General features: G+C 36.9%; 3 protein-coding genes across 4 annotated transcripts; 2 read left to right on the plus strand and 1 right to left on the minus strand.

The window, feature by feature from the left end:
• The first annotated feature begins 1,377 nt into the window (after window positions 1-1,377).
• gckr (glucokinase (hexokinase 4) regulator) lies at window positions 1,378-7,254 on the plus strand. Of its 2 annotated transcripts, none has more exons than XM_047157749.2 (19): window positions 1,378-1,554; window positions 1,727-1,882; window positions 1,969-2,037; window positions 2,785-2,853; window positions 2,966-3,039; window positions 3,127-3,193; window positions 3,392-3,445; window positions 3,559-3,653; window positions 3,805-3,874; window positions 4,042-4,160; window positions 4,256-4,354; window positions 4,654-4,751; window positions 4,861-4,937; window positions 5,114-5,210; window positions 5,300-5,397; window positions 5,517-5,597; window positions 6,223-6,372; window positions 6,683-6,817; window positions 7,114-7,254. In XM_047157749.2, exons 1-19 carry the CDS (start codon window positions 1,540-1,542, stop codon window positions 7,231-7,233), a joined length of 1,743 nt encoding a protein of 580 aa, XP_047013705.1. In that variant the 5' UTR covers window positions 1,378-1,539; the 3' UTR covers window positions 7,234-7,254. The 2 variants fall into 2 exon arrangements, with proteins under 2 accessions (XP_047013705.1, XP_017332133.1); XM_017476644.3 differs by having other exon boundaries at window positions 1,379-1,554; window positions 3,769-3,874.
• A 720-nt stretch (window positions 7,255-7,974) lies between these two features.
• Window positions 7,975-12,434, plus strand: si:ch73-340m8.2 (tyrosine-protein kinase SRK3). Its single transcript, XM_017476645.3, has 9 exons — window positions 7,975-8,270; window positions 8,716-8,837; window positions 8,922-9,088; window positions 9,182-9,341; window positions 9,476-9,628; window positions 9,735-9,790; window positions 9,941-10,094; window positions 10,187-10,315; window positions 10,412-12,434. The coding sequence occupies exons 1-9, from the start codon at window positions 7,984-7,986 to the stop codon at window positions 10,603-10,605; spliced, it is 1,422 nt and encodes a 473-aa protein (XP_017332134.1). The 5' UTR covers window positions 7,975-7,983; the 3' UTR covers window positions 10,606-12,434.
• Window positions 12,408-20,987, minus strand: rp1l1a (rp1 like 1a). The gene is made up of 3 exons (XM_047157748.2): window positions 20,371-20,987; window positions 19,771-19,948; window positions 12,408-19,467 (listed from the first exon to the last, which is right to left on the minus strand). Exons 1-3 carry the CDS (start codon window positions 20,983-20,985, stop codon window positions 12,773-12,775), a joined length of 7,488 nt encoding a protein of 2,495 aa, XP_047013704.2. The 5' UTR covers window positions 20,986-20,987; the 3' UTR covers window positions 12,408-12,772.
• Between the last annotated feature and the right edge of the window lie 1,921 nt (window positions 20,988-22,908).

Genomic DNA, 22,908 nt, shown 5'->3' on the forward strand with positions numbered 1-22,908 from the left:
AATCACTGAATCGACTCTTTCAAACCAATCCGTTTCAAACGAATTGAATATGCTTCGTTACTTTATAGGTATCAGGGAATGTGTTGTAGCTTATATTATCAAGCTTTATTCCTACAGCAACCTATAGAGTTAATCAAGCTTTTATGACCAAGATAAAAAAAAAAAATCCATTTGCAAGATAACAGCCTAGTCCATTCCAGTGCCGACATTAAAGCACGTTTTTGCCATTTAAAAACGACATTTGCCTAGCTTTATACCACGGAGAGACGTAATAAATTCCCAGCAAACCAGCTTTTGTTTAACCATGTTTTGTTTAACCATGGTAACAGGATGCCAGCCCAAAGCTTGAAAACCTGCCAAGGTCGAAAAGTGGCTCTTGGATAGCTGACCACTTGCCAGCGATAGACAGACCATCCCTACTGAACAAAAACAAAAAACAAACAAACAAACAAAAAAAACAGAAACCATCATAGAATTTGTAATGGTTTTAATGGTTATAATGGGAATTGTATTGTTTTTAATGGAAACTGTAATGGTCCCCGTGGGTCTCTACTGGTAATTTTCCCTCTGTTGGTGGCATATTATGTCTAGTGTATACCGTTAAGGAACGGTAATAGTTTTAATGGTTAGCTGATGGTTTGTAATGGTATTTGTAGTGGAAACCATTAGAATTTCTGTGATGGTTTCTGTGGAAAGAGCCTATTTTGAAAGATTCTATTTCTATTATTATTACCATTCAACCTAATAGTTGTAACCTAAATTATGACTGAAAAATAGGTTGCTTGTCAAGTTTGGTGTTAAATGGAACTAAATGGAATGACGCTTTTCCTTATTTGTTTAATTATTTACATTTCCCCTTTGGACAATACTCATAAATGAGCATTGGGCTGATATTGAATGCTTAATTGTCTATGCAAATATTGCTTCTAGACCAAATCCATAATAATTTTTATAACTGGGGAGCAAAGGTAGCAGTTTGTTGCCATAAACTGCAATACAAGGTTGCACAAGTCCTGGATTATTGATTTAACAAAGCAGCAAATTAGCAGTGGATTGCTTTGTTGCCTATGAGTAAAATGATAACTGGCTACTGCAGGAAGCTGCTAGCAGGCCAGTGTTGTTTTGGTTTTTTTTTGCCCGACAGCAGCCCAGTAGACTAATATATTGTTTTACACACAGGTCAAATGTACAGAATTGAAGTGTATGGTATTTGAGCTTGATATTAATGTGCCTATAATGATCATGGTCTAACCATTTAAATGTTTGTTTTACTTAAATGTCTGAGTTAGTTTTTACCTGTTTTGAGCAGCAGGCTACAGCCTGTTCTGCAAAGAAACACGTTTACACCCAATATCAAAGTCCATTTACATGAGCCCTCGTTTTACCTTCTGCCTAGTGTGAGTTACACTGCATGATTCCTGAGCAAACTGTACTGCTGAGTGCATAACACTAGCATGCATGAAATACATTCAGAAGGAGCTCCTGTAGATTACGAGATAAAAGACAAAAGGACCTAAATTTGATTAAACAATAAAGGATATGCAACACTGGCAGGTAAGAGGATAGAGTGTATGGTAGGAATGGTAGGAAGTAGATAATCACTGTTATGTTTTTTCTAGCAGCCTGCATAACTGTTTTATTTATTTATTTATTTATTTAGCTTAATCAGATATTCTTACACTGTAATGTCTTAGTTGTTGTGGATTGTTTTGTCTTTCCCCAATAGCAACCCAGTTATGAGCCCTACCTGCCAGTCACAGAGAAATCTAATCCAATCACCAGAGACATTGATAGAGCAAACCCTGAAGAAATAGTACAAATGCTGCAAAAGTGTGATGCAGAAATATTTGAAAGAACATCACATGGAAATCCCATGTATCAGGTTTCTGTTGAAACATGTCTATAGTGTTATAGGTGTTCTGTATGTAATAATGATGTATATCAACACTAAGCTGTTAATGTTTATAGACACTGTGCAGCTCATCTGTGGTGCAGACAATAGTTGAGGTGTCCAAGAGGGTTGAAGTGATTCTTAAGGTATGTGTATGTTTATATCGTAGATACCAGAAATGTGTATACAAAGTTACTTCTTTTGTGTTAGAAGTATCTGAAAAATTATTATACATACACTCGCCAGCCACTTTATAAGGAAAAAATGTAAAAATAAATAAATAAATAAATAAATAAATAATATAAAATATATAAATAAATTAATAATAATAATAATTTCAACCTTCAACTGTCCAGTTTCTTTGAGTCTGTGCCCACTGTAGCCTCAGATATCAGTTCTTGGTTGACAGGAGTGGAACCCAGTGTGGTCTTCTGTGGTTGTAGCCCAACCACCGCTAAGTTCAACATGTTGTGCGGTGCATTGTGACATGCTTTTCTGTTCACCGTGGTTGCAAAAGGTGGTTATTTGAGTTACCATAGTCTTCCTGTCTTGCCATTCTTCTTTGACCTCTCTCATCAATGAGGCATATCCACCTGCAGAACTACCACTCACTGGATCCAAGGAGATCAAAGTTTTGAAATATTCAAACCAACCCGTCTGGCATCTGAAATCCCATCTCCCCCCATTTTGATGTTTGATGTGAACAGTAACTGAAGCTCTTGACACGTATCTGCATGATGTTATGCATTGCGCTGCTTCCACATGATTGGCTGTTTGTACAATTGCAAAAATGGACAGGTGTACATCTGTTCCTAATAAAGTGGCTGGTGAGTGTATATTATAAGAATGTGAGATAAGAATGGGGAAGCAATTTAAAAGGTTTATTACATTAGGATCCAGAAGACAGTCTGATTGTCCTGAGTGGCTGTGGGACTTCAGGCCGTATTGCATTTCTCTTGGCGGTAAAAACTAATTACCGAAGAATTTCCTTCACATTACTGAATTTCTGCACATTATTATATTTCACTTGTGGTGTCATGTCATGTTTATTTTCTCTCACTGGTTGGGTTTTAGACATCCCTTAATAGGTGGCTTGCTTCTCATCATCAAAAGCAAATCTATTCATATATCATTGCTGGAGGTGACAAGTGAGTAAACACTGGCTGCTCAATTGTTACACTGGATGTCAATAGAAAATGACACTGCAGTATTTCAGCAGCTGTTTTTTTTTTAAGAGCCCTGCTAACATCACAGGAGTCTCCAGAGGATGATCCATTTCTGGGAGCTCTCACACTGGACAAGGTGAATACTAGGGCAGAGAAAGGAAAGATTGAAGCAAAAAGTAAGCATTTGCTTCCTGTTGCAGTACAGTAAATCACTCCCATGCCATGCTACAGTGGCACAAGACCAAAACATTGAACAAGGAAATGATACTGTAGTATGTAACATATTTACCGGAGCAAACATGTTTTAGCCCTTTTGTTTTGTTTACATGAACAGGCTTGTGTAGGAAAGAAGCACGTCCTCTTCATTGGAATATCCTGTGGCTTGTCTGTATGAACACCCTAGTAGTTTCATTCATTTGTGCAATGAATTTGAATTTTTCACTCCAAGCTCATTATCATGCTTTACTGACAACGCTTATGTGATATTTTCTTACTCTGAAGGCACCATTTGTTGCTGGCCAACTTGACTTTTGTCTGAGGAATCTGAAGATCATTACTCCAGTGCTGATTGGATTTAACCCTGTGGACATGGCACGGTAGTGAAGATAAAACCATAATAGGAGTTTATTTTTTTACTAATAAACTTAGAAGGGAAAATAAAAATGTGTTATTACAATAGAATATCTTAAATTTCTGCTGTTATGTTGATAGGACTGAACCAATTCAGAACTGTTCATTTCACTTCAAGGAGATTGCAGAGAGAATGAATGAATTGCAGAAACAGAAAAAGGCCTACGTGCTCAATCCAGCAGTAGGGGTATAAACTTTTCTACCTCACTAAAATAGGTTCCATCTTTAAAAGACATTAAAATGCTAGTATACAGCATTTGTATACTGAGTAATCTATGAAGACCAGACAGTTCCTTGAGCATATCATATATAATAATATATATAATAATCTCTGCTGCATTTTTTTTCTCAAAGCCAGAGGCAATCAGTGGATCTTCAAGAATGAAAGGAGGAAGCGCCACAAAAGTAATTCTGGAAACTATTCTTTTGGCAGGCCACGAAGCTGCATGTAATAATAAAGCAATAACCTTCAAGTATGTCTTCAAAGAGTGTTTTCCTTTTGTGAATATATACTAGAGTAGCTTTCCTTTTATATATTAACACTTACTGTATATGTTGCTTTTACCAGTGGTATACTGCACTCACTCAATAAGTTTGAGAAAGTTCATCAGATCACTTACTCACACACGAAAGAACTGGCAGCACTGGTTGAAAAAGCAGCAGTAAGGTAGGTTGTTGATTTATCTCATGATTTTGAAAGTTGTATTTACATAAATTGCTTGAGCAATGCCAGTTGTGTCCAGCTTTCAGATGAACAACACCACTAATTTTATCACCTATACGCTATATACTGTAGATTGCATTGGAGAGTGCAATACAGAATATAAAGTCCAGACCATTACTTTCATTGTTATTTTCACCCTGCTATTTCTGTGCACGTATTGCAATGGGCCACAATAACCAAGGCTTCTCAGAATTGATGGGATAAAAAATAAAACAAGAATAATATATGATTTGTAAAAACAGTCTCCGACGGAAAGGGCATGTGTATTACCTTGGATGGCAGACTCTTGGCATTATCGGGATTATTGATGCTAGTGAATGCATTCCAACATTTGGAGCAGGTATCACTAATGATAATATAGAAATACATTCTAAAGTGTGAAGAGTATTCAGGCTATTGTAATATTAATGATATAAACTCAACCAAAGCTGCATTTTGTATTTTTCCAGGCTTTGAAGATATCAGAGGCTTTGTTAGCAATGGCTTCAGTGAGATGAACAACAAAGAGGGAGATCTGTCATCTCTAGTAAGTGAAAGGCTTTGCATTCATGTAGAATAATGAATGGTAGCATCTATGAAACAGACTGCCTGTGTTAATGTCAAGCTCCTTTGTTCCTTGCTTTCTCATTTTCTCTCTCTCTCTGTCTATATCTCTGTTTCTATCTCTGCCTTTCTTTCTCTGTTTCTATCCTCATTATCTAGGGACCACATTTCATTATTGACCACAAGGATTTTGTCCACACCATTTTACCCAATCTGAGTGACAATGACACAGTGATATTTCTCTATAGCGAGAATGGTAAGCAGTATTTAGAGCCAAATCTGATCACTGTAGTGTTGGCACTATCACATTCTATCAGTGCACATGATGCTGAAATACCTTCATAGATGACCTGAATGAGGTGTCAGCACTGGCCAAGAGTGTGAGACAACACACTTCAAACCTTCATGCAATCGCCCATGAGCTTACGGGACTCAGTGATCCTGTGAGTAAAATGTGTGTTTTGAAAAAAATATGTCATAATGTTAAGATACTATTATGTTTTATATAATAGTTTTGAGATAATTTTTTTATGAATGATGTGAAAATATATCTACCTTTCAGGATAGAATGAGAAGTCAGTTTATGGCAGTCCTCACTATTAAGTGGCCCTCATCATTGCATAAGTACAACCCTGTCCTAATGGTAAGCTAAGACAGATATATAAATATATAGAAATATACACTCACCAGCTACTTTAACTGGAACTCATGTACTCCGGATCATTTATGAAATCCAATCAGCCAATCATGTGGTGGCATCACAATGCATACCATCATGCAGATACATGTAACAAGCTTCAGTTAATGGTCATATTAAACAGCATTCTTAGACTTTGACTGAGGCATGGTTGTTGGTACCAGATGAGCTGGTTTGAGTATTTCAGAAAATCTCCTGCAGTGGTTCTGTGTGCAGAAATGCCTTGTTGATGAGAGAGGTGAGAGGAGAATGGCCAGACTGATTCAAACTGACAGGAAGGCTATGTTAACTGTTTGCAACCATGGCAAGCAGAAAAGCATCTCTGAATGCACAACACATTGATTTGAGTATTATTATATTATTTTATTGTAATAGTGTGGGGAATTATTGGGGTTTTATTGGCACACATTGGGCATCAAACATACCAGTCAAACATCATTTGAATGCCACATCCCATCTGAGTATTGGTACTGACCACATTCATCCCATTATGGTCACAATTTACCCATCTTATAAACATTATATAAGTAAGTGGTATACATTGAATTGTGCTATTTTCTTTCTGATACAGAAACAGCACTGCGAGCTTTCCACTAAATGGTGCCTCAATGCGATCAGCACAGGGGCTCATGTCCTTACTGGCAAAGTGTACATGAATTACATGATAGACCTCAGAGTAACTAACAGCAAACTCTACAGAAGAGCCATTCATATATTAAAGGTAATTTTTACTTAGTGCAATACACAAACAACATGTTCAGCAGAAAGGTACCTGCCGAGGTCTGATTAGAGCCTGTATGCTCTTGCCCCTTATTATAATTTAGTAAGCATGGATTGGTAAGAAACTATATTATAATGAGTGCTGTTTGCAAACAGCCCTAGTTTTTTCATATGTGGCCAATGAACAATTCATTAATGACTTTTAATTCATCATTGGTTCAGGGTAATTGCACTGCAAAGACAACATGACCCTGGCTTCAGATTTAAATAATGAATTAAATGTATAATTTATTCAATGTCTTTACCTTCAGAGGTTCACGGGCAGCACCCAGGCATATTGTGAGACAGCTCTGCTAAGAGCTATCTATGGCATAGAAGAGCTGAGTGACGGGATGAGCTCGACTAATGTCACACAACACACACTGGTGGCTAATGAAAGGGGCAGTGTAAGAGCTTGTTCACAGACTGTTGCATATGGATGCATGCAAATGTGACAGACTAATATATATATATGTGTGTGTGTGTGTGTGTGTGTGTGTGTGTGTGTGTGTGTGTGTGTGTGTTTGTGTGATGAAGTATTTGTAATAGCACTGCTGTCATATGGTGGCAAAACACATTACATCAGTTTCAATTCTGTCCTATTAATAACTACACTAAAACTGAAGATATTAATACAGTATATACAATATGTATATATTAAAAGGACTGTGTTGTCTATGTTGTGAATTTGTTGTTATGATAGGTTGTTCCCATTGCATTGGTGATGTTACAGTCTAGAGGCACCATCGCTGAGGCCAAGTCCTACCTAGATGCTTATTCTGTGATTCGGGATGCAGTGGCTGCCTGCCAGAGGTTGCTTTAATATAGGAGCACTTAAGACTGCAGCAACATGCTTCTCAATTCCAAAGTGGTTGCTAAAGGGATTTACTCATATTTCAACTTTGTTAAGTGAGATTACATTTATGTTATTTGAAGAAATTAAAATCGAGTTTAATACTAGAAGAAAATTACATCCATCAAAAAAATATCCTTACTGACCAATTCTAAGAGTAATGACATTGATTGTTTGTTTTCCCTTAATGTATAGAACATTTGACAGCAATCAACAACAGCAATTTGTTCCTTTTACCATTTATTTCCTGGTATTTGTCTATACTCTATAGGAAATCTCTTTGCCTGATGTATCTTGCATTGTGAACTTGACTATAAAATCATTAAAGACACAGTTACACAAACAAAGAAAAGAAAAAGAAAAAGCCCACTGAAATAAATAAGCAAAAAAAGGAATAGAATTATGGAATAATGGTGACATTTTCCTTAACAGGACTGTATGTTGTATAATTAAATGATTCATTTAAATCAATGAAATATAAGTATGTATGTAAAATCTTTCCCCCTCACAATAGGTTAATTTACTACCAAAACATAGACATAATCAGAGGAATTTTAGACATGGGTGACTATAAAGATTTTTTTCTTTTTAACTACGTCAGTATCTAAACAAACCAGTTTTGCTACTACTTACATGTTATTTTAAGACGCCCTTAGCCTTTCAGTCCACTACTACAGTTTACTCTAGCAGGGATGGTGTCCTTAAATATAGTAGGTAAAGATGGGCAACAGTGCCTGCTCCTGTAAGTGTTGCCGTTTGCTGTGTTCAGAGGAAAAAGATACAGTTATCAACAAACAAATGTTCATATCGATCACTGAATATGCTTGTAATTCACTGAGTGATCAGAAGCTCAAAGTGGGTGATCTCTTGGAGGTGACGGAGGAAGGACAACACTGGGTGTATGCAAAGAGATTCACAGTGAAGGGTGCCAAGAAAGGATTTATTGAAGAACAGCTCTACGTACCGAGAGATTTTCTCAAACCAGTGGGTAGTTTGGAGGCACAGTCGTGAGTATTTACACTGACTGGGGGGTGGGGTTCCATAAATTACATAATGCGTAATATAATTATGTTTATACTCCATAGTACTTTTTAGGTAAATACAAGTAAAAATTTTATATATATGTCAGCTGTATTTGAAAACCTTTCTACATTACTAACATTCTACATTGCTAACTTTCTTGCTAAAAGCTTGGAATGGAGTGCAACAGGCACTTGTACTTTCCTTGTACAGACTCATGCTGCAGCAAAGAATCCTGTTGCTATTTATCCTGTAGTTATGTAGGAAGCCTGAATAATGTGTAAATGTCCTGTGACTCAACATGGAGGAAATGTAGCCACTGATCTGGTTTCTCGAGTTCCTACTGCTCCTGAGAGGTGTTTTGTGTGTTAGGGAAAGTCAAGGTGTACTGATAATATAACTGCGCCCAAACTAAAAGCATTTTATGTACAGATGGTATTTTGAAAACATCACAAAGCGCACTGAGGCCAAAAGATGTTTGCTGAGACCAGAAAACAGTGAGGGTGCATTTCTTGTGTGGAGAAGTACAGAGAATAATTGCTACTACCTTTCAGGTAATCACAATTTCCTACAATCTGAAAAAAAATAAAATAATAATAACTTAAATAAAAAACCCATATCCTTTGTCTCGTTTTCAGTAAAGAATGGGCCCTATGCACGGCATTACAGAATTAGGGAAAGAGAATCTGACAAACGATTTTACCTTGTTAATCGGAAAACATTTCAGACCCTTCCTGAGTTAGTGCAATCATATTCCAAGGATCAGGATGGACTTTGTGCACGCCTTAACCTCCCTTGTGTTATGGTAGGTATTTCAAAAATATAAAGTGTTATCTTTCACATTTAATAGGGTAAATGCCATGCCATGTACTCCCTTTATATAATGCTTTATTTTTAGCTGGACAAACCATCCCTTCCCAGCCTCTCTTATGAGGAACAATGGGAAATCGACCGAAGCTCTCTGACCAAAGTGAAGAAGCTTGGCAGTGGGGAATTTGGAGAAGTGTGGCACGGGGTATGGAACAATGTAATAGACGTGGCTATTAAAGAGTTTCGAGGTAAAAAGATCATCACAGACACGTTACAATTTTCAGTTCCATCCTAAAAAGGGTGTGTTTGTGATATATCTGTTTTACACCTGAAATACTTCATTATCAAATGTCATGTTAGCAACTTTGGACCTTTCTCACAGTCATCAGCCCAGATATTCAGACAGAGATAAAGATCATGAAGGAGCTTCGGCATAAGCACCTGCTCAGGCTATATGCTGTGTGCACTGTTCATGAGCCCTTCTGTATTATCACCGAGCTCATGAGAAATGGAAGCTTGAAGAAATATCTCATCAGTGAGTGTAATAATGTGGTAATGCTGTTAATTTCAGTGAACAAAATGATGAAATAAAACTCAAGATTTATATAAACATTGTTTATATCCATTTCATTGTCTTTCAGTTCACAAAGAGTTGAGAAATATTGAGTTTGCTCTCATGGTGGACTTTGCAGTGCAGGTATATTGATTAATAAGGATCATAATTTAGTTTATTAAATTTCAAGATATATAATGTTTACAAAGAAAATATACATTTGGTACCATCAAACCATTTTAAGAAATTAGATATAAGGTTTAATGTTTCTTCATTGTTCACTCATATGTTAAGATTACAGAAGGGATGGCATACTTGGAGAGCAAGAACATTGTTCACAGAGACTTGAGAGCTGATAACATTCTACTCACTGAAATGTTGTCCTGCAAGATAGCAGATTTTGGACTAGCTCAGTATACTTTGTCCCAAGAGAAACAATTATCTTCAAGTAAGTATGACAATCAAAAATAAAAAAGTAATGTAATCATTACAATTCAAAGACTGAAGAAAGCATTTATGTAAATGTTCGCCGAATAATAGTTAAAGTCCCAGTAAAATGGATGGCACCTGAGATCTTCGCTGGAAAGGACTACACAAAAAAGTGTGATGTCTGGTCTTTTGGGATCCTCTTGACTGAAATGATCACATACGGAAATGATCCATACCCAGGTAAACAGAAAAGAATGAATTAGAATGCATTGAGGACTATTAATTAATTATTACTGATTGTGTTTATCCCTGTGCATCTTTCTTTTCTGAATTTAGACCGTGACAATGTAGCTTGTGTTCAGGCCATTCAGAGGGGTTACAGGATGCCACAACCAGAAGACTGCCCAGTAACATTGTATGATATCATGTTGCTATGCTGGCATTCCGACCCTGATGAAAGGCCCACGTTCATGGAACTTCAGGAAAGGTTAACTACTCTGATCCCTGAACCCGCTGTGGTGCTTGATTAGAACTTTGCTGATGATATATACAGACATACAGATATATACTACATGATATATACAGTAAAAAAAATAAAACCTACAAATTTATTCAAACAAAATGCTGCTACATTGATATTAGCTGTTGTGATGCTAATGTATTTCTACAGAAAGTCTTTTTGATCATCCAGCATTCTCTTTAAAGCAAAAATGCAAGATGTGCTTTTGTCTTCAATTTCCCTTTTGAATCAATATTTTTGTGTTCACATTGAAACAGCGGACTATCGAGGATGACTAATACATTGGCAGTGATGTCTGTTTTAGTTATAACGGCACACACACAAAAAAGACCAAGAATCTTTTACGGATCATGTAAACAGCTAGTAGCTGTGCCAAAAGAAACAAACCAGAAACTACTGACAATGTAGGCTAGCCCAAATTTTAGACTGTCTGGTAAATTCATGGTAATTTGTGACCTTTTTGTATTTTCGATTTACCAACAAATTTATATATAGTTTTATACACAATGCCACATTTTTCTCACGTGTAAATTTAGGAAAGCACTTTACGTATTTGTTAATAATTACTGAGACAATTTATTAAAGGTTTATTGACAACAACTATTTTTGCTGTGATTGCATAAGGTTATGCTATTTGACCAGCTTCCTGTCATCAGCACTTACATTGTGCCAAATGATCTGAATTCAGCCTAGCCTACAGTAAACTGGCTAAATTAATGACCTGAATGCAACAATCTGTTGTAACAGTCTGGTTAAAATTAATTTGAATGATGTGCTAATTGGTTTTCAGATCACAGCTATTAATGCATATGCTAATTAAACACTTGTAATAATAATAATAATAATAATAATAATAATAATAACAATAATTATTATTATTGTTATTGTTATTATTATTATTATTATTATTATTATATGTAATAATAATAATATTACAGCTCATGTATTAATTGATCATCATGAACGCATTAGTTCACTCATTAATATATGCTTATTTTGTACCCTTATTGTAAAGTGTTACCATCCTTTCTCCCATCTAAAGATACTCACACTATATAGGTGATGGGATTATCATGACACAAGTACTAGTTTGGCTGCTGACCTCAACATAAGCCACATGCCTCGCATCTATCTTGATGCACATATAATAAAACATCATTAAGAATTTCAAATAACCCATAACAATACATAGCTGAGCAGCCTGCGTGTATACAATCACTTGAAGTATAAAGTATTTGCTTTGGTGTAAGGTTTACAGCAAAGGTAAAATGATTTTTATATTTTATTAAACATACAGTACAGTAACAATAGACTACATCAAAACGTCAAATGCTTTAAGTACCATGCACTTAAAGGGGCTTAAAGGTGTAAAATGCAGTACCAAGCCAACCATGAAGCAGCATCAGAATATATTATCCACAAATAAAACACAAATCATTAAAGAACACACATTAATGGTTTTCCAATTGCCTTTTGTACTCAAACTTCTCAGTGTAGTGGCACTGTATTGTGCCATTGTATTGTTATCATTATTAACAATAACAACAACCATAATCATTCTCGCTTGACTTTTTCATGCACTTGCCTTTTACACACAAATATTTATGTGAATATATTCACATATGAAGTAAATCTTTAAACATTTTAACACCCTGCTAAATATGTGATAGTAACAATGTGTCAGTAAAGTATGTACAGTAAAGAAGTCTATGAAATTTAGTGTATATATGTATTCTATGCTGTAAAATACACTGTATAATAAATTTATTTTGTCTGCTTTAAATTGTTTGTATATTGTTTGCATTTTTATAATCATTCATTAAAAAATCCTTTAAACTGTTTCAGTTTTAATAACTTCTTACTACATGCTGTAAGTATTGGAATTCAAATGTATTCGAATAGAAGGATATACAATATGTGTTTTAGCAATTATTTTCATTTTAAGGTATTCTGACTTCATTTCAGAAACCAATATCTCAATCAATTGTCTCAATGCAGAAATATCATTGAAAAAATAAAGTGCATAAATTAAAGTCAGGTGATAGATTAAAACTCCAGTTCATCCACTTTAACTTGGATTTCTCTGAACATTCTTTGTTTAGTGACCCTTACTGTTTTATTCCCTTAGGTGAAACACATTGGTGTCCTCATAATTTATTCAAACATTTCATAAATAACTATGAATCTTGATCATTCAAACTTTCCATAAAACTCACAATGTCCCTTAGCTTTTCTTTCACTGTCATATCTTTGGAGTATTCCAGTGATCCTGTTTGGGATTCAATTGATGTTTTTGTTATCTGGCTAATAAGTTTACAGTCAGAATCGTCACCACAGATTGGACTTGGAAGATCAGGATCCTCTGCTTGGTTCTCAATACTCTCTGCTCTCATGTCAGTTTGACTCTTTTCATCAGTTCCACAATCATCCATGTCTGCCTGGTCACCATCATCCTCCTCAGAGACCAGCTGTCCTGCTACATATTTACCATCTTTCTTTTTGCTTGGCTTCTGAATATATATCCTATCTTTGCTCTCATGTGATTCCTTTTCAACCTCATTTTCTGCCTCAGGAGATTCACTTTGATTTTCATCTGCACTATTTTCAGTGGACATATTAGCTTTACTCTTTCTTGTGGTACCATCTTCCTCTGTTTTCTCACTTTCTATGATTTCACCTATTTCATTTTTTCTAGGCTCAGCGTCAGCTGCAGCAGCAGGCACATCATCATGTGTTCGCTCATCACTTGTCGCATTACTATTCTCAGCTTCTCCTGATTCATCGCTGGATGTCTTGCCTTCTTTGGCTGATTGTGTTTCTTCTCCTGTTCTATTTTCTGTTTCCTCACCTTCTTCTGGTATCTCTGCATTCTCTTCAGTCTCGTCTCTTTCCTCTTCAGCATCCCCAGTTCCACTCTCTTTATTTGTTTCCCCTTCAGACACCGCCTCTTCAGCTCTTTCATCATTTGATTCCTTTTCCTCCACTGGATTCCCTTCTCCCTCTTCAATTTCACTGCTTTCTGTTTCTTTTCTTTCTGCATCTACTTCATCAGCTGGATCTTTTTCCATTGCTACCTCTTCATCTGCTGTTGTATCTCCCACTGTTGCCTCTTCTGCCTCTTCATCTTCTCTATTCATTACTTCAGTGTCCTTGTTACCTGTGCTCTTGTACTCCAAATCCTCTGTCACTTCATGTCTTTCCCTCTCTGGTTTGCTTCCGTCATCATCTGCTCCATCAGTGTTATTATCAAACATTTTCTCTTCTGCTGGCTGCCCATCATCTTCATCATCAGATGGTCCTTCCTTCAGTTTTCTCCATCCTCCATTATTTATTATCCCTACATCTTTATCTTCATTGTCACAGGCCTGAATCCCATGCTCTGTTATGATTTCATCCTTAGTCTCCTCCTCCATAAGAATATCATCTTCGCCTATTTGGCTTTTTATAACATGTACTTTGGCCTCCTCATTAACCACTTCTAAATTATTTTTATCTTGGTCAAGGCTACTATCAGTACCCTTAATCTGATCTTTTTGTTCATTCAGTTTGAACTGTACTGGCATAGCAACATGGGGATCCTTCTTTGCTTGCAAGATTTGCCTAAGATCAAAATCCTTAAGAACTGGAGCCACGTTCAAAGCTTTAGTACACTGGACAACTCTTGATGCCATCTTCTTTTTCACACATGTGTCACATGGACAATATTCATCTTCACTGCGCTGGTCACTGAATTCAGTACCTGAAGCAGTGTTTATGTCTTCACTTCTTGAAAGGTTATAAAGTTTATTCTGCATACCTTTAAGACGTCTTCGCCGTTGCTCAGTTTGGACTGTAGAATCTCTAGAAAGCATGCTTATTGGTGGTCTTGGTGTTCTACCAGCTCGACTTTGGATTTTTTGGAGCTCTCGTTTTATAGTAGACTGAATCCGTTTATGAACCTCTTCTTTAAGTTCACTGATCATTATATCAAGTGTCTCGTTGTCATCTAAATCCCACCGTACTTTGAACTCTGCTATTGCATTTGCATAGTGAGACATAAATTGTGTTTCCAGTTTCTTTAACAAGCTCAAAACCCAGACTGGATCTGGGTCTTGTGAAATTCTCTTAGTTAACTGACCTTTCTGATCTGATGGTAGTGTTCTTGAGTTGATATTTTCTGGTTGATTTTGTTCTTTATCAGACACTGATTTAACATCTCCATTATTCTCAGAGGTCCTCATGGAGAATGTTGAAGCTATTTCCTTAAGATCTTTTATATGTTCATTAGCCTGAAGGACACCGTCTGTGGCTTTAAGGCCTTCATCTTTTTGTGCTTCCTTCTTTAGTTTTTCATGTTCGGGACTGCATCGGACCCTCTCAGCAATGTCTGGAGTTACAGGATCTGAAGAGACAGGTGAAGTATGTATGTTTTCTGGTGTAGCAGATAAAGAGTCACATCCACCCCCAGTAGGTGCATCTCCTTGAATCTGTGGGAAGGACTTCTGTTCAGCAATTAATGTTGTTCTGCCTTGTGTTGCTTCTGATTTTTCAAGCCCACCACTGATGCTTCCTTTACCAGACCCTATGGAACCACTGCTTACATCTACCCCTGAGGACGACCTCGGGTTAAATTCATCCTCTGCTGAATGAACTTTTATTTCATGCTTATCTTGCACAGTTTCAGAGGGCCTGTTAATCCATAGTGACTGGAGAGTGCTTATAATTTCACTATATTTGTCATATATCTTTGGATCTGGGTCAATCACTTGTAAATTAGCAAGGCAGTCTAGTAGTCCTTTGGCTGATGTGCTTAATTTTCTCCCATATGTTGGTGAAACTTCAGGCAAACTATTGCATCTGTCCAATTTGGGGCTTAAGAGGACCTTCATGACCTGGATCGAGGACTGACAATTATTTGTTAAACCCTCTCTCTTAGTTAATTTTGGGCTGAGATGATTGCAATCACTGTTGGCTGCAATTGTTTGAAATGTCTCATTACATGCTAGTGTTACATCACAGATGGTATTTTTATCTTCTGTAACAGGATCTGCACCTTCAGACCCACATACTTCTTGAGATTCTTTCATTGTCATTGACTTTTCAGACTGTTCTTCAATTTCATTTGGAAAATATCCTTCTTCTTTCACAGCAGGTATTTGAAGGAGAGTTTCATCATGTTGCTCACTGAATTCTTCCTCCATTTCATACATAGGACCATCAATTGGTATATTTTTAAGCCAGTCCTTTACAACATCTGTAGGAGATGCATTAGGTAAACAAGATGGCATCAGTGCTTCCTTAGAATGATCCTCAGTTCTTTCCTGTGATGTGCTGCTAATTTTCTTTTGTTTAAAGCTGGTTATTTTACAGTTACTGTCAATATGCTGCATCCCTTCAAGGACACAGTTTTTGTCTGATGTGTTTGATCTTGATCCTCTACTGTCTGGTTTTGCATCGATATCATTTTCCCTTAATAGATCTGGACTGTGAGGCAAAACACTATCACCTTTAGAATCTGGAGTGGTGCAGTTTTCTGACAATTCAGACTTAGTGACATATTTATTCCTGGCTGGAGGTTTCTTGTCTGATTTGGATGTTTTTAAAGAAATAACACTTTCAGCATTGTTAGAATCAGTTTTCCTGGCTTCTTTTGGTTCAAGGTTTGAGAAGGATCTTTCCTTGCTCTGTGTAGTACATTGATCCGATGTAGCAGCTCCGTGGGTGTAAGCCTTGCCCGAGGTTATTTTATTTTGACTGGATTTTGAAGAACTTCCAGATATGGTTAAAGCTTTGTTTGTCTCACCCTTATTTGTATTTGTATTGATTGCTTGAGTACCATGTGTATACATTTTTATGGTTGCAGTGTTTTTACTGAGTGAGTTCTGCTGTGATTTCTCTGATGACACTGACAATGCAGATGGAACTCTATGATCACAATCATTCTGTAAAAGCTTGGCCACTACCTTGCTTTCTGTCTTTGATTTGGCTGATATGATACATTCAGATTCAGTTCCAAAGATATCTTCAGGATTCTTGCATGAATCTTGCATATCATTAGACAATTTTGACTTATCCCAAACTGAAGAACTTATAGACACAGTTGTTTTGACCCTCTCTTTTGTTTCTGTTATTACTGAGTTGTGAACAGCATGATCTAGTGCAGAGGGTTCAGGGGAATATTTCTCTGACAAACATCTAGGTTCATCAAAGATTTGTGATATGTTGCTCATGGATCGTTCATTGAGGTCCTCAGACCTCTCTTCTGCACAAAGTCCAAGAGAAACAGAAGCTGTTGATGTTGGACTTAATGGTTCATCTAGCAGGAAATGCGAGGCTGGAGTGGGAGACATTGTACATTTGCATTTTCCTGAGGGACTATTTGCCACTCTTTGAACACATCTGCTTGAAGTGTAGTGGCGTTTGTTAGATCTTGTTGATTTTGAAGATGCTTTAGAATGACCAGATTTTACACTTAATGCCTGATTATTATTTCCGATCGTAATTGGTGACTTTGGTGATGGAGAGGTCACTAGTAAGGATTTCTGTGCATTACACTTTGCATCATCTGTTGTTTGTCTAGTGTCTTGCCCTGCAGTCATATCATTGGGATTCAACAATGACTCTAAATCTCTCTCTGAGCATGCATTTGATTTCACAGAAACTTTGGCACTCTTGGACAGTTCAGTTGTTGACCTATGTGAATGTATTTTTTCATGAGGTGTGTCTGTAATACGGCTTGTAGAAACTGCTGGTGAGGCAGTTGCAGTGTCTTGAATGTTGTTTGATTTGTGGGACTTGTCAGAATCTTTAGAAGAGTGTGTTTTAATTGACATTGAGCTAGGGACTCTTTCTTTAGTGTCCATATCAGAAGCTTGCATTACATTCTCTATTTCTGGTATATTTTCCTTGGCCATATACAAAACCCCAATTTCCTCATCAATTTGATTCTTTAGTCCAGATATTGTTACTACATCTGGTATGTCACTGTTTGACTTTTCTGTTCTAATTGATTTAATTGACCTGGCACTTTGGGTCCTTCCTTCTACATCCTCCACTCCAGCATTTTCAGAAATCATTTCTGCAATAGATGATCTCCCACATGCATGCTGGTTTGAATTATTGGATTGTTTTGAAGCGGCAGAATTATTTGATAAATCAAACAATGCACTTTGGGAGCTGGCATGCCTGACCTCTTCCTCAGCTATATTATTTTGAACAGGTTCAGTATTCTCAAGTATGTTTGAAATAGCATAATCTCTTTGTGGTTCACAATGTGTGCATTTGTTAGATCTCTCAGACCCACGTGCCTTAGATGATCTCTCGTGAAGTGACTTAACTTCACTATCTTCCTCAGCTACCTGGACTGGCATATCCTGAATATTTGCTGGTAGTGTTGATAATCTTCCACAGCCACCACAACAAGGGCATACTGTGGACATCACTGAGAAACATGTGTTTGTCGACATGGCAGTTATAGATTTATTCCCACTCTTTGTTTCCTCCTTGCATGCTTTCTGAGCACCACCATCTGATATCGCTCTTCTTGGTGAATTTGCTCTTGCTTGAGATTTATTAGACACTTTGCTGTCATCAGACATTGAATTCAGAACCTCTTCTTTTAAACCATTCTTCATATCAGATTCCATCAAGCCTGTTATTGCTTCTATGCATTGGCTGCAGCAGCAGCATTGAGACCTTGAGGACACATTTGAAACTGAAGATCTGGCACTGTCCCTACTATCAGTGTCTGCATGACCCTCCTGGGGCACTTCTGGTGCTGCATACATGCTCTTGTACATTTTGGATTTTACTGCATCTGCAGAGCAGCTTGAGACTTTAGGTGGTATGGAGGATGATTGTAAATTGTGCAACCGTTGACTGCCATTGCAGTGTACACATGTAAACTGTTTATCCTGTTCAGAACACCATTGAGATGCTCTTGCAATTCTTGGGGAAAGGTCTTCATAATCATCACCCTCATCATTTTTGAATGACTGGATGATGGATGAATTGCTGATAGCAGAAATCAAATCTGCTGCTTTTGTGACTTTGCTCAAATGATCCAATTCCACACAATCTGTTTTTCTATTATCATTATGGTGATATATTTTCCCAGTATTACTCTCAGATGTGTCACTGGGTATATTACACTTTGTGGTGCTGGTTGACACCTCATTCCGACTGCAACAACGACTTATTGAGCAATATTCAATCCTTGTGTCCCCCTCCTCAATAGTCTGGTGGAAGCAAGATGCCTTCTTTACAACATGTTCAGTATATTCCTCACTCGACCTGGAAACTGTATACACACTGTCCACAGATGCTTTTTGGTGCATAATTTTGTCGGATGATCCCGCAGAATTAGAGGAACTCCTGGTTCCACTGGTTCCATCATCCTTGTGTAAGGGGTTTTTCCAAATGTCATACCCTTGACTATGGTTGCGGCAATTGTGACAGTGGGATCCTATAAAGTCCACTTGATGACATTTTGGTGAACAGGCCTCTTCAGCCTCACATTCAGTGTTGGACTCCGGTTCAGAGTATACAACTTTCCCTTGAAAACAATGAGGGTCTCCCTCCTCTAGAGAACTACATTCATTTGTAGATGTTGGCAACTTCTTGATTTCAGTGGACCACTGAAGAGTTTCATCATTGACTAGGCGGAACCGAACTTTCATTTCTACAGACAGACTGCCATCTTTGTTGACGAAAACCCTTTTTTCAACGTCATCATTCATTAAAACTTCCTTTGTAACACAACCCAGTTGCCTTGGTGTCATGCCTGATCCATTTGGGTAAGATTTTTCTGATGATAGGGAGAACCTTGTAGATTTGTTACTTGAATCTGACCTTGGATGGATGATACTTTTCTTGGTCTCAAGTCCAAAGTTCACTGTAAATACAATATGATAAATCATAATGAACAATTTATTTTGAAACAAATAAACAGTTTATTGTCTCATCCTTTGTTACCGATATCTACTTATTCAGTACAATTTGTTAGTTTATGTATGAATGTAAATCATATTAATAAATCAAGCAAGAATCAAAGCAAGAAACATATTAATACATGAAGATTTGATTTGATTTTATATTATTGTTAGAAACATGGAACCGAAAATAGAAATCCTCCTCAAATAAATGAGCACTGTCTTCTTTCAAAAACATTATTAATTTATATATCTCCATGAAATACCATTTTTCTTGCCATCATGGCCCTCACTGAAGATGCTGGAGTGTGACCTTGCACCTATCCCAGGCAACTTCTCCTCTGAGTTCTTTCTCAGATTCTCCAGAAGTAGGGGCTTGAAGGGTTCTCGGCCCACACACACTAGCACACTGGGACATTGCATCAGGCTCTGCATACTATCAATCTGTGGGAATCCAGATATAAAGTCCGCACATAGGTGGTATAAATAAAAATATACTTTTTAAGCTTTAAACTCTGCATGTTATTTCTTTCATTCTATAAGCACCATCTGGGTTATCATTTGAAACATATTCCCTTTAGCTAACCTGATTGTTATCTTATAACAGTAAATATTTAATAAAAAATCTAATGACTGGTAGTTAATTGTGAGAAAAAAACATTAGAAAAGGTTCAAAACTAAGCATATTTAAAATCTAATCATGACTTTTTGACTAGTAGAGCATTTCATAATATTCTGGTCAGATCATACTAAAGATGGCAATTTTTGGTTATAACCTCTCTGCATCTATATGTAACAAGAAACTCTATGCTCCATGAAGTTTTACCAATGCAAACTATGGCTCAAGAGCAGAAATAGTGGCTGACCTTTCGTCCTTCCAAGGTGTAGAGCTTCCTGACATTGCACTGCATGAGTTCTGAAACCTCATCCATAAAGGCACGAAGGCTTCGAGCCCTCTTTCTGCTCAAAACAATGGACCTTCTCACTGCAGGATCATAGTTTTTTACCAGCACAATCCTCTTTGGTTGTCGATGGTAGTGATGGCCAGAATATCTTGCAGGTGGCTCTTCAGGTCGGGAAGGCTTTCTTGGGGTGTTAAGTGGATAATTGTGATGCCAGACAGCAGGTCGTTTCCCTGCAGCCTCCATATCGATTGGCTTAACGTAGTGGCGATCAGAGCACAGGTAGCAGGCCCCATCCTGTAACTGCTCCAGACTCTGAATAGCGTGAGCTCCTCTTGGTGTAGTTATCGTCCGCACACCAAATGGCAAAGGCATTTTCTGAGAAAGGTCATCCAGCAAGGCATCAAAGCATTTGAAACTTCGCTTATTAATGGGCATCGTGATACCATTGAACTGGGTGTCTCCACTCTTGTAGAAAGTGATTCTCTTGGCTGGGGTGGCAGTGGTCACACTGGAGAAATGAGACAAGGAATCATTCCTAATCTGGTAGCTTGCATTGGAGAAGCCTGCACTCTGCATTCTTCCTAGTTGCTCGAAACTGTTGGAGAGAGATATGCTGTATCATTTACACTGCAAAATGCTTCTTAATAAAGGATCAGTCTACAGTGCATTATCTTTAAAATATCACAAAATACAAAGTTTAATTTGCAATCATTGCATACAATAGACAAATTCTATTACATAACTACATGATGCATTTAAGAGAAATATAATAAACAAATAAATAATCTATCTAGTGTCTATAAGATAGCATATACTGTAAGATTTAATGAAACGTCCTGTATGGTTAGATAATAAATTTAACCATACTGGATCAGTAATAGTCTACTTGTTTTTGTCAACAAAAACAACAGCACCCCAGGCCAAACAAGTAAGTCACCATATGATTCAGAATGTGTAGTGTTTCTACACTTAGTCTTAAACAAGCCTGTATTTACTGATAAAAAGATCTCTAATGTTTTAAGGATTACAGAATTCATGGTTATGTAATTATTCATTGTGAAAGAGTGAAAATGATTCTCTTGTTACTAACACAGTTTAATCTTCAAAGCTGATAATAATTTAATTGCAATGAGAAACATGTATTTATTTCATCAAGCCACTTATATTGCATTAGGATGGGAAGGATGAATATCTGCCAGTAAATATGAATAAGCAACTATTGATGACTTTCTGATGTTTTGGTGATTTTTAGCTGTTATGTAAATGTGGGTATATATGTAATATCATATTGTTTGTATTGTCATCATAATATTAAAAACAATTAACCATAGATTACCCAACCCAAAATGTGCTTATTTTTAGTCTTCAGATCTACCTACACTTGATGTCCCTGTCTGTCAGAATAAAACCAGAAAAAGTCATTGGTTAGGCTAAAATATTTTTTTTCTAACACGAATTAACACCAAATCTAATTTCTAAATGTCTCCCAGATATAAACAGCATGGAATCAGCATCTACTATTATAAACAAAGAAATAGAAAATATACTCACACTCAAAGGACACATGATCCAAACTGATGTTATAATAATTCAAATATTTAGAAAACTAAAACAAATTTAATACAAACAATGTTTCAGGTAGCATCTAGCTGGCTGAAGTGCAGTAAGCATCACAGTAGTGTATGTTCAAAATCCTGCCACTAAAGATGCAGACATTAAGCATGTCCTTTGGAAGCTAAGGATAGAGTACAAAGCTTCTTTAATCATCTTGAGATTTCTGAAGTCTAGGCGAGCGTTAGATACATGCCAGGAAGGCCCAGATTGTGTAAAGAATAACAAGCAGATTAGGCAGTGAGGAAAAACTGTGAGTAAAAAAAAAAGTATTCTCAAATGAATAGAACTGCATGTTCTGTGCTTTTCTTTCTTTAGCGTGTGTTATTACGATGGATAATTAAGTGCAGCTGGTTGCCAGGACAGACATTCACCCTTTAAACATACACCCACTCTCTCAAATTCACACACAGTTAAGAAAAACACTGTGACATTAATGCAAGTACATTAGCTGCTGGTGAAGAGAAGCAACATAACTGGCATGAAATTCTGTTCCAACCTGTACATTCACTATGAGTTTTGTGTACAGCATTACATGCAGATAAATATAAGACTTCTGTTTCCATAGAGAAGCTTGGACTAAGTTTGGGGTGAATATACATTTCTACAACATACTAAAGGATTATGTTAGAATATAGCAACAGATTTTAGCAGAGTCCTAGTTATCACAGTAATACTGCCATTAATGTTTAATATCCACAATCATACACATTTAAATAGATATCATTGTGTTTGTTGGTACTTTTAAATGTAGCTCTCTTTTGTGTGTCTAGCTGCTGTTAAGTCACTCCTACACTGACAGAAAGTGGCTTACTGTAAGCTCTTGTAAAGCCGGTACAACCTCTGCACCTTAAAATAAAGTGACCCTCCGCTACCTCCATTAAACAC

This window comes from Ictalurus punctatus, chromosome 9 (genome assembly GCF_001660625.3).
Source record: "Ictalurus punctatus breed USDA103 chromosome 9, Coco_2.0, whole genome shotgun sequence".
Lineage (NCBI taxonomy): Eukaryota > Metazoa > Chordata > Actinopteri > Siluriformes > Ictaluridae > Ictalurus > Ictalurus punctatus.

Bases quoted from the DNA above. Each gene is read 5' to 3' on its own strand.
- gckr (XM_017476644.3), top strand. The intron at 3,194-3,391 runs GTGAATACTAGG...TTACATGAACAG, and splicing joins GAGCTCTCACACTGGACAAG to GCTTGTGTAGGAAAGAAGCA. The intron at 3,654-3,768 runs GTAGTGAAGATA...TTATGTTGATAG, and splicing joins AACCCTGTGGACATGGCACG to GACTGAACCAATTCAGAACT.
- si:ch73-340m8.2 (XM_017476645.3), top strand. From the start codon at position 7,984: ATGGGCAACAGTGCCTGCTCCTGTAAGTGTTGCCGTTTGCTGTGTTCA. The intron at 9,791-9,940 runs GTATATTGATTA...TCATATGTTAAG, and splicing joins TGGTGGACTTTGCAGTGCAG to ATTACAGAAGGGATGGCATA. The intron at 10,316-10,411 runs GTAAACAGAAAA...TTCTGAATTTAG, and splicing joins CGGAAATGATCCATACCCAG to ACCGTGACAATGTAGCTTGT.
- rp1l1a (XM_047157748.2), bottom strand. From the start codon at position 20,985: ATGCAGAGTGCAGGCTTCTCCAATGCAAGCTACCAGATTAGGAATGAT. The intron at 19,949-20,370 runs GTCAGCCACTAT...GGATTCCCACAG, and splicing joins ACACCTTGGAAGGACGAAAG to ATTGATAGTATGCAGAGCCT. The intron at 19,468-19,770 runs GTATTTCATGGA...TTGTATTTACAG, and splicing joins CCATGATGGCAAGAAAAATG to TGAACTTTGGACTTGAGACC.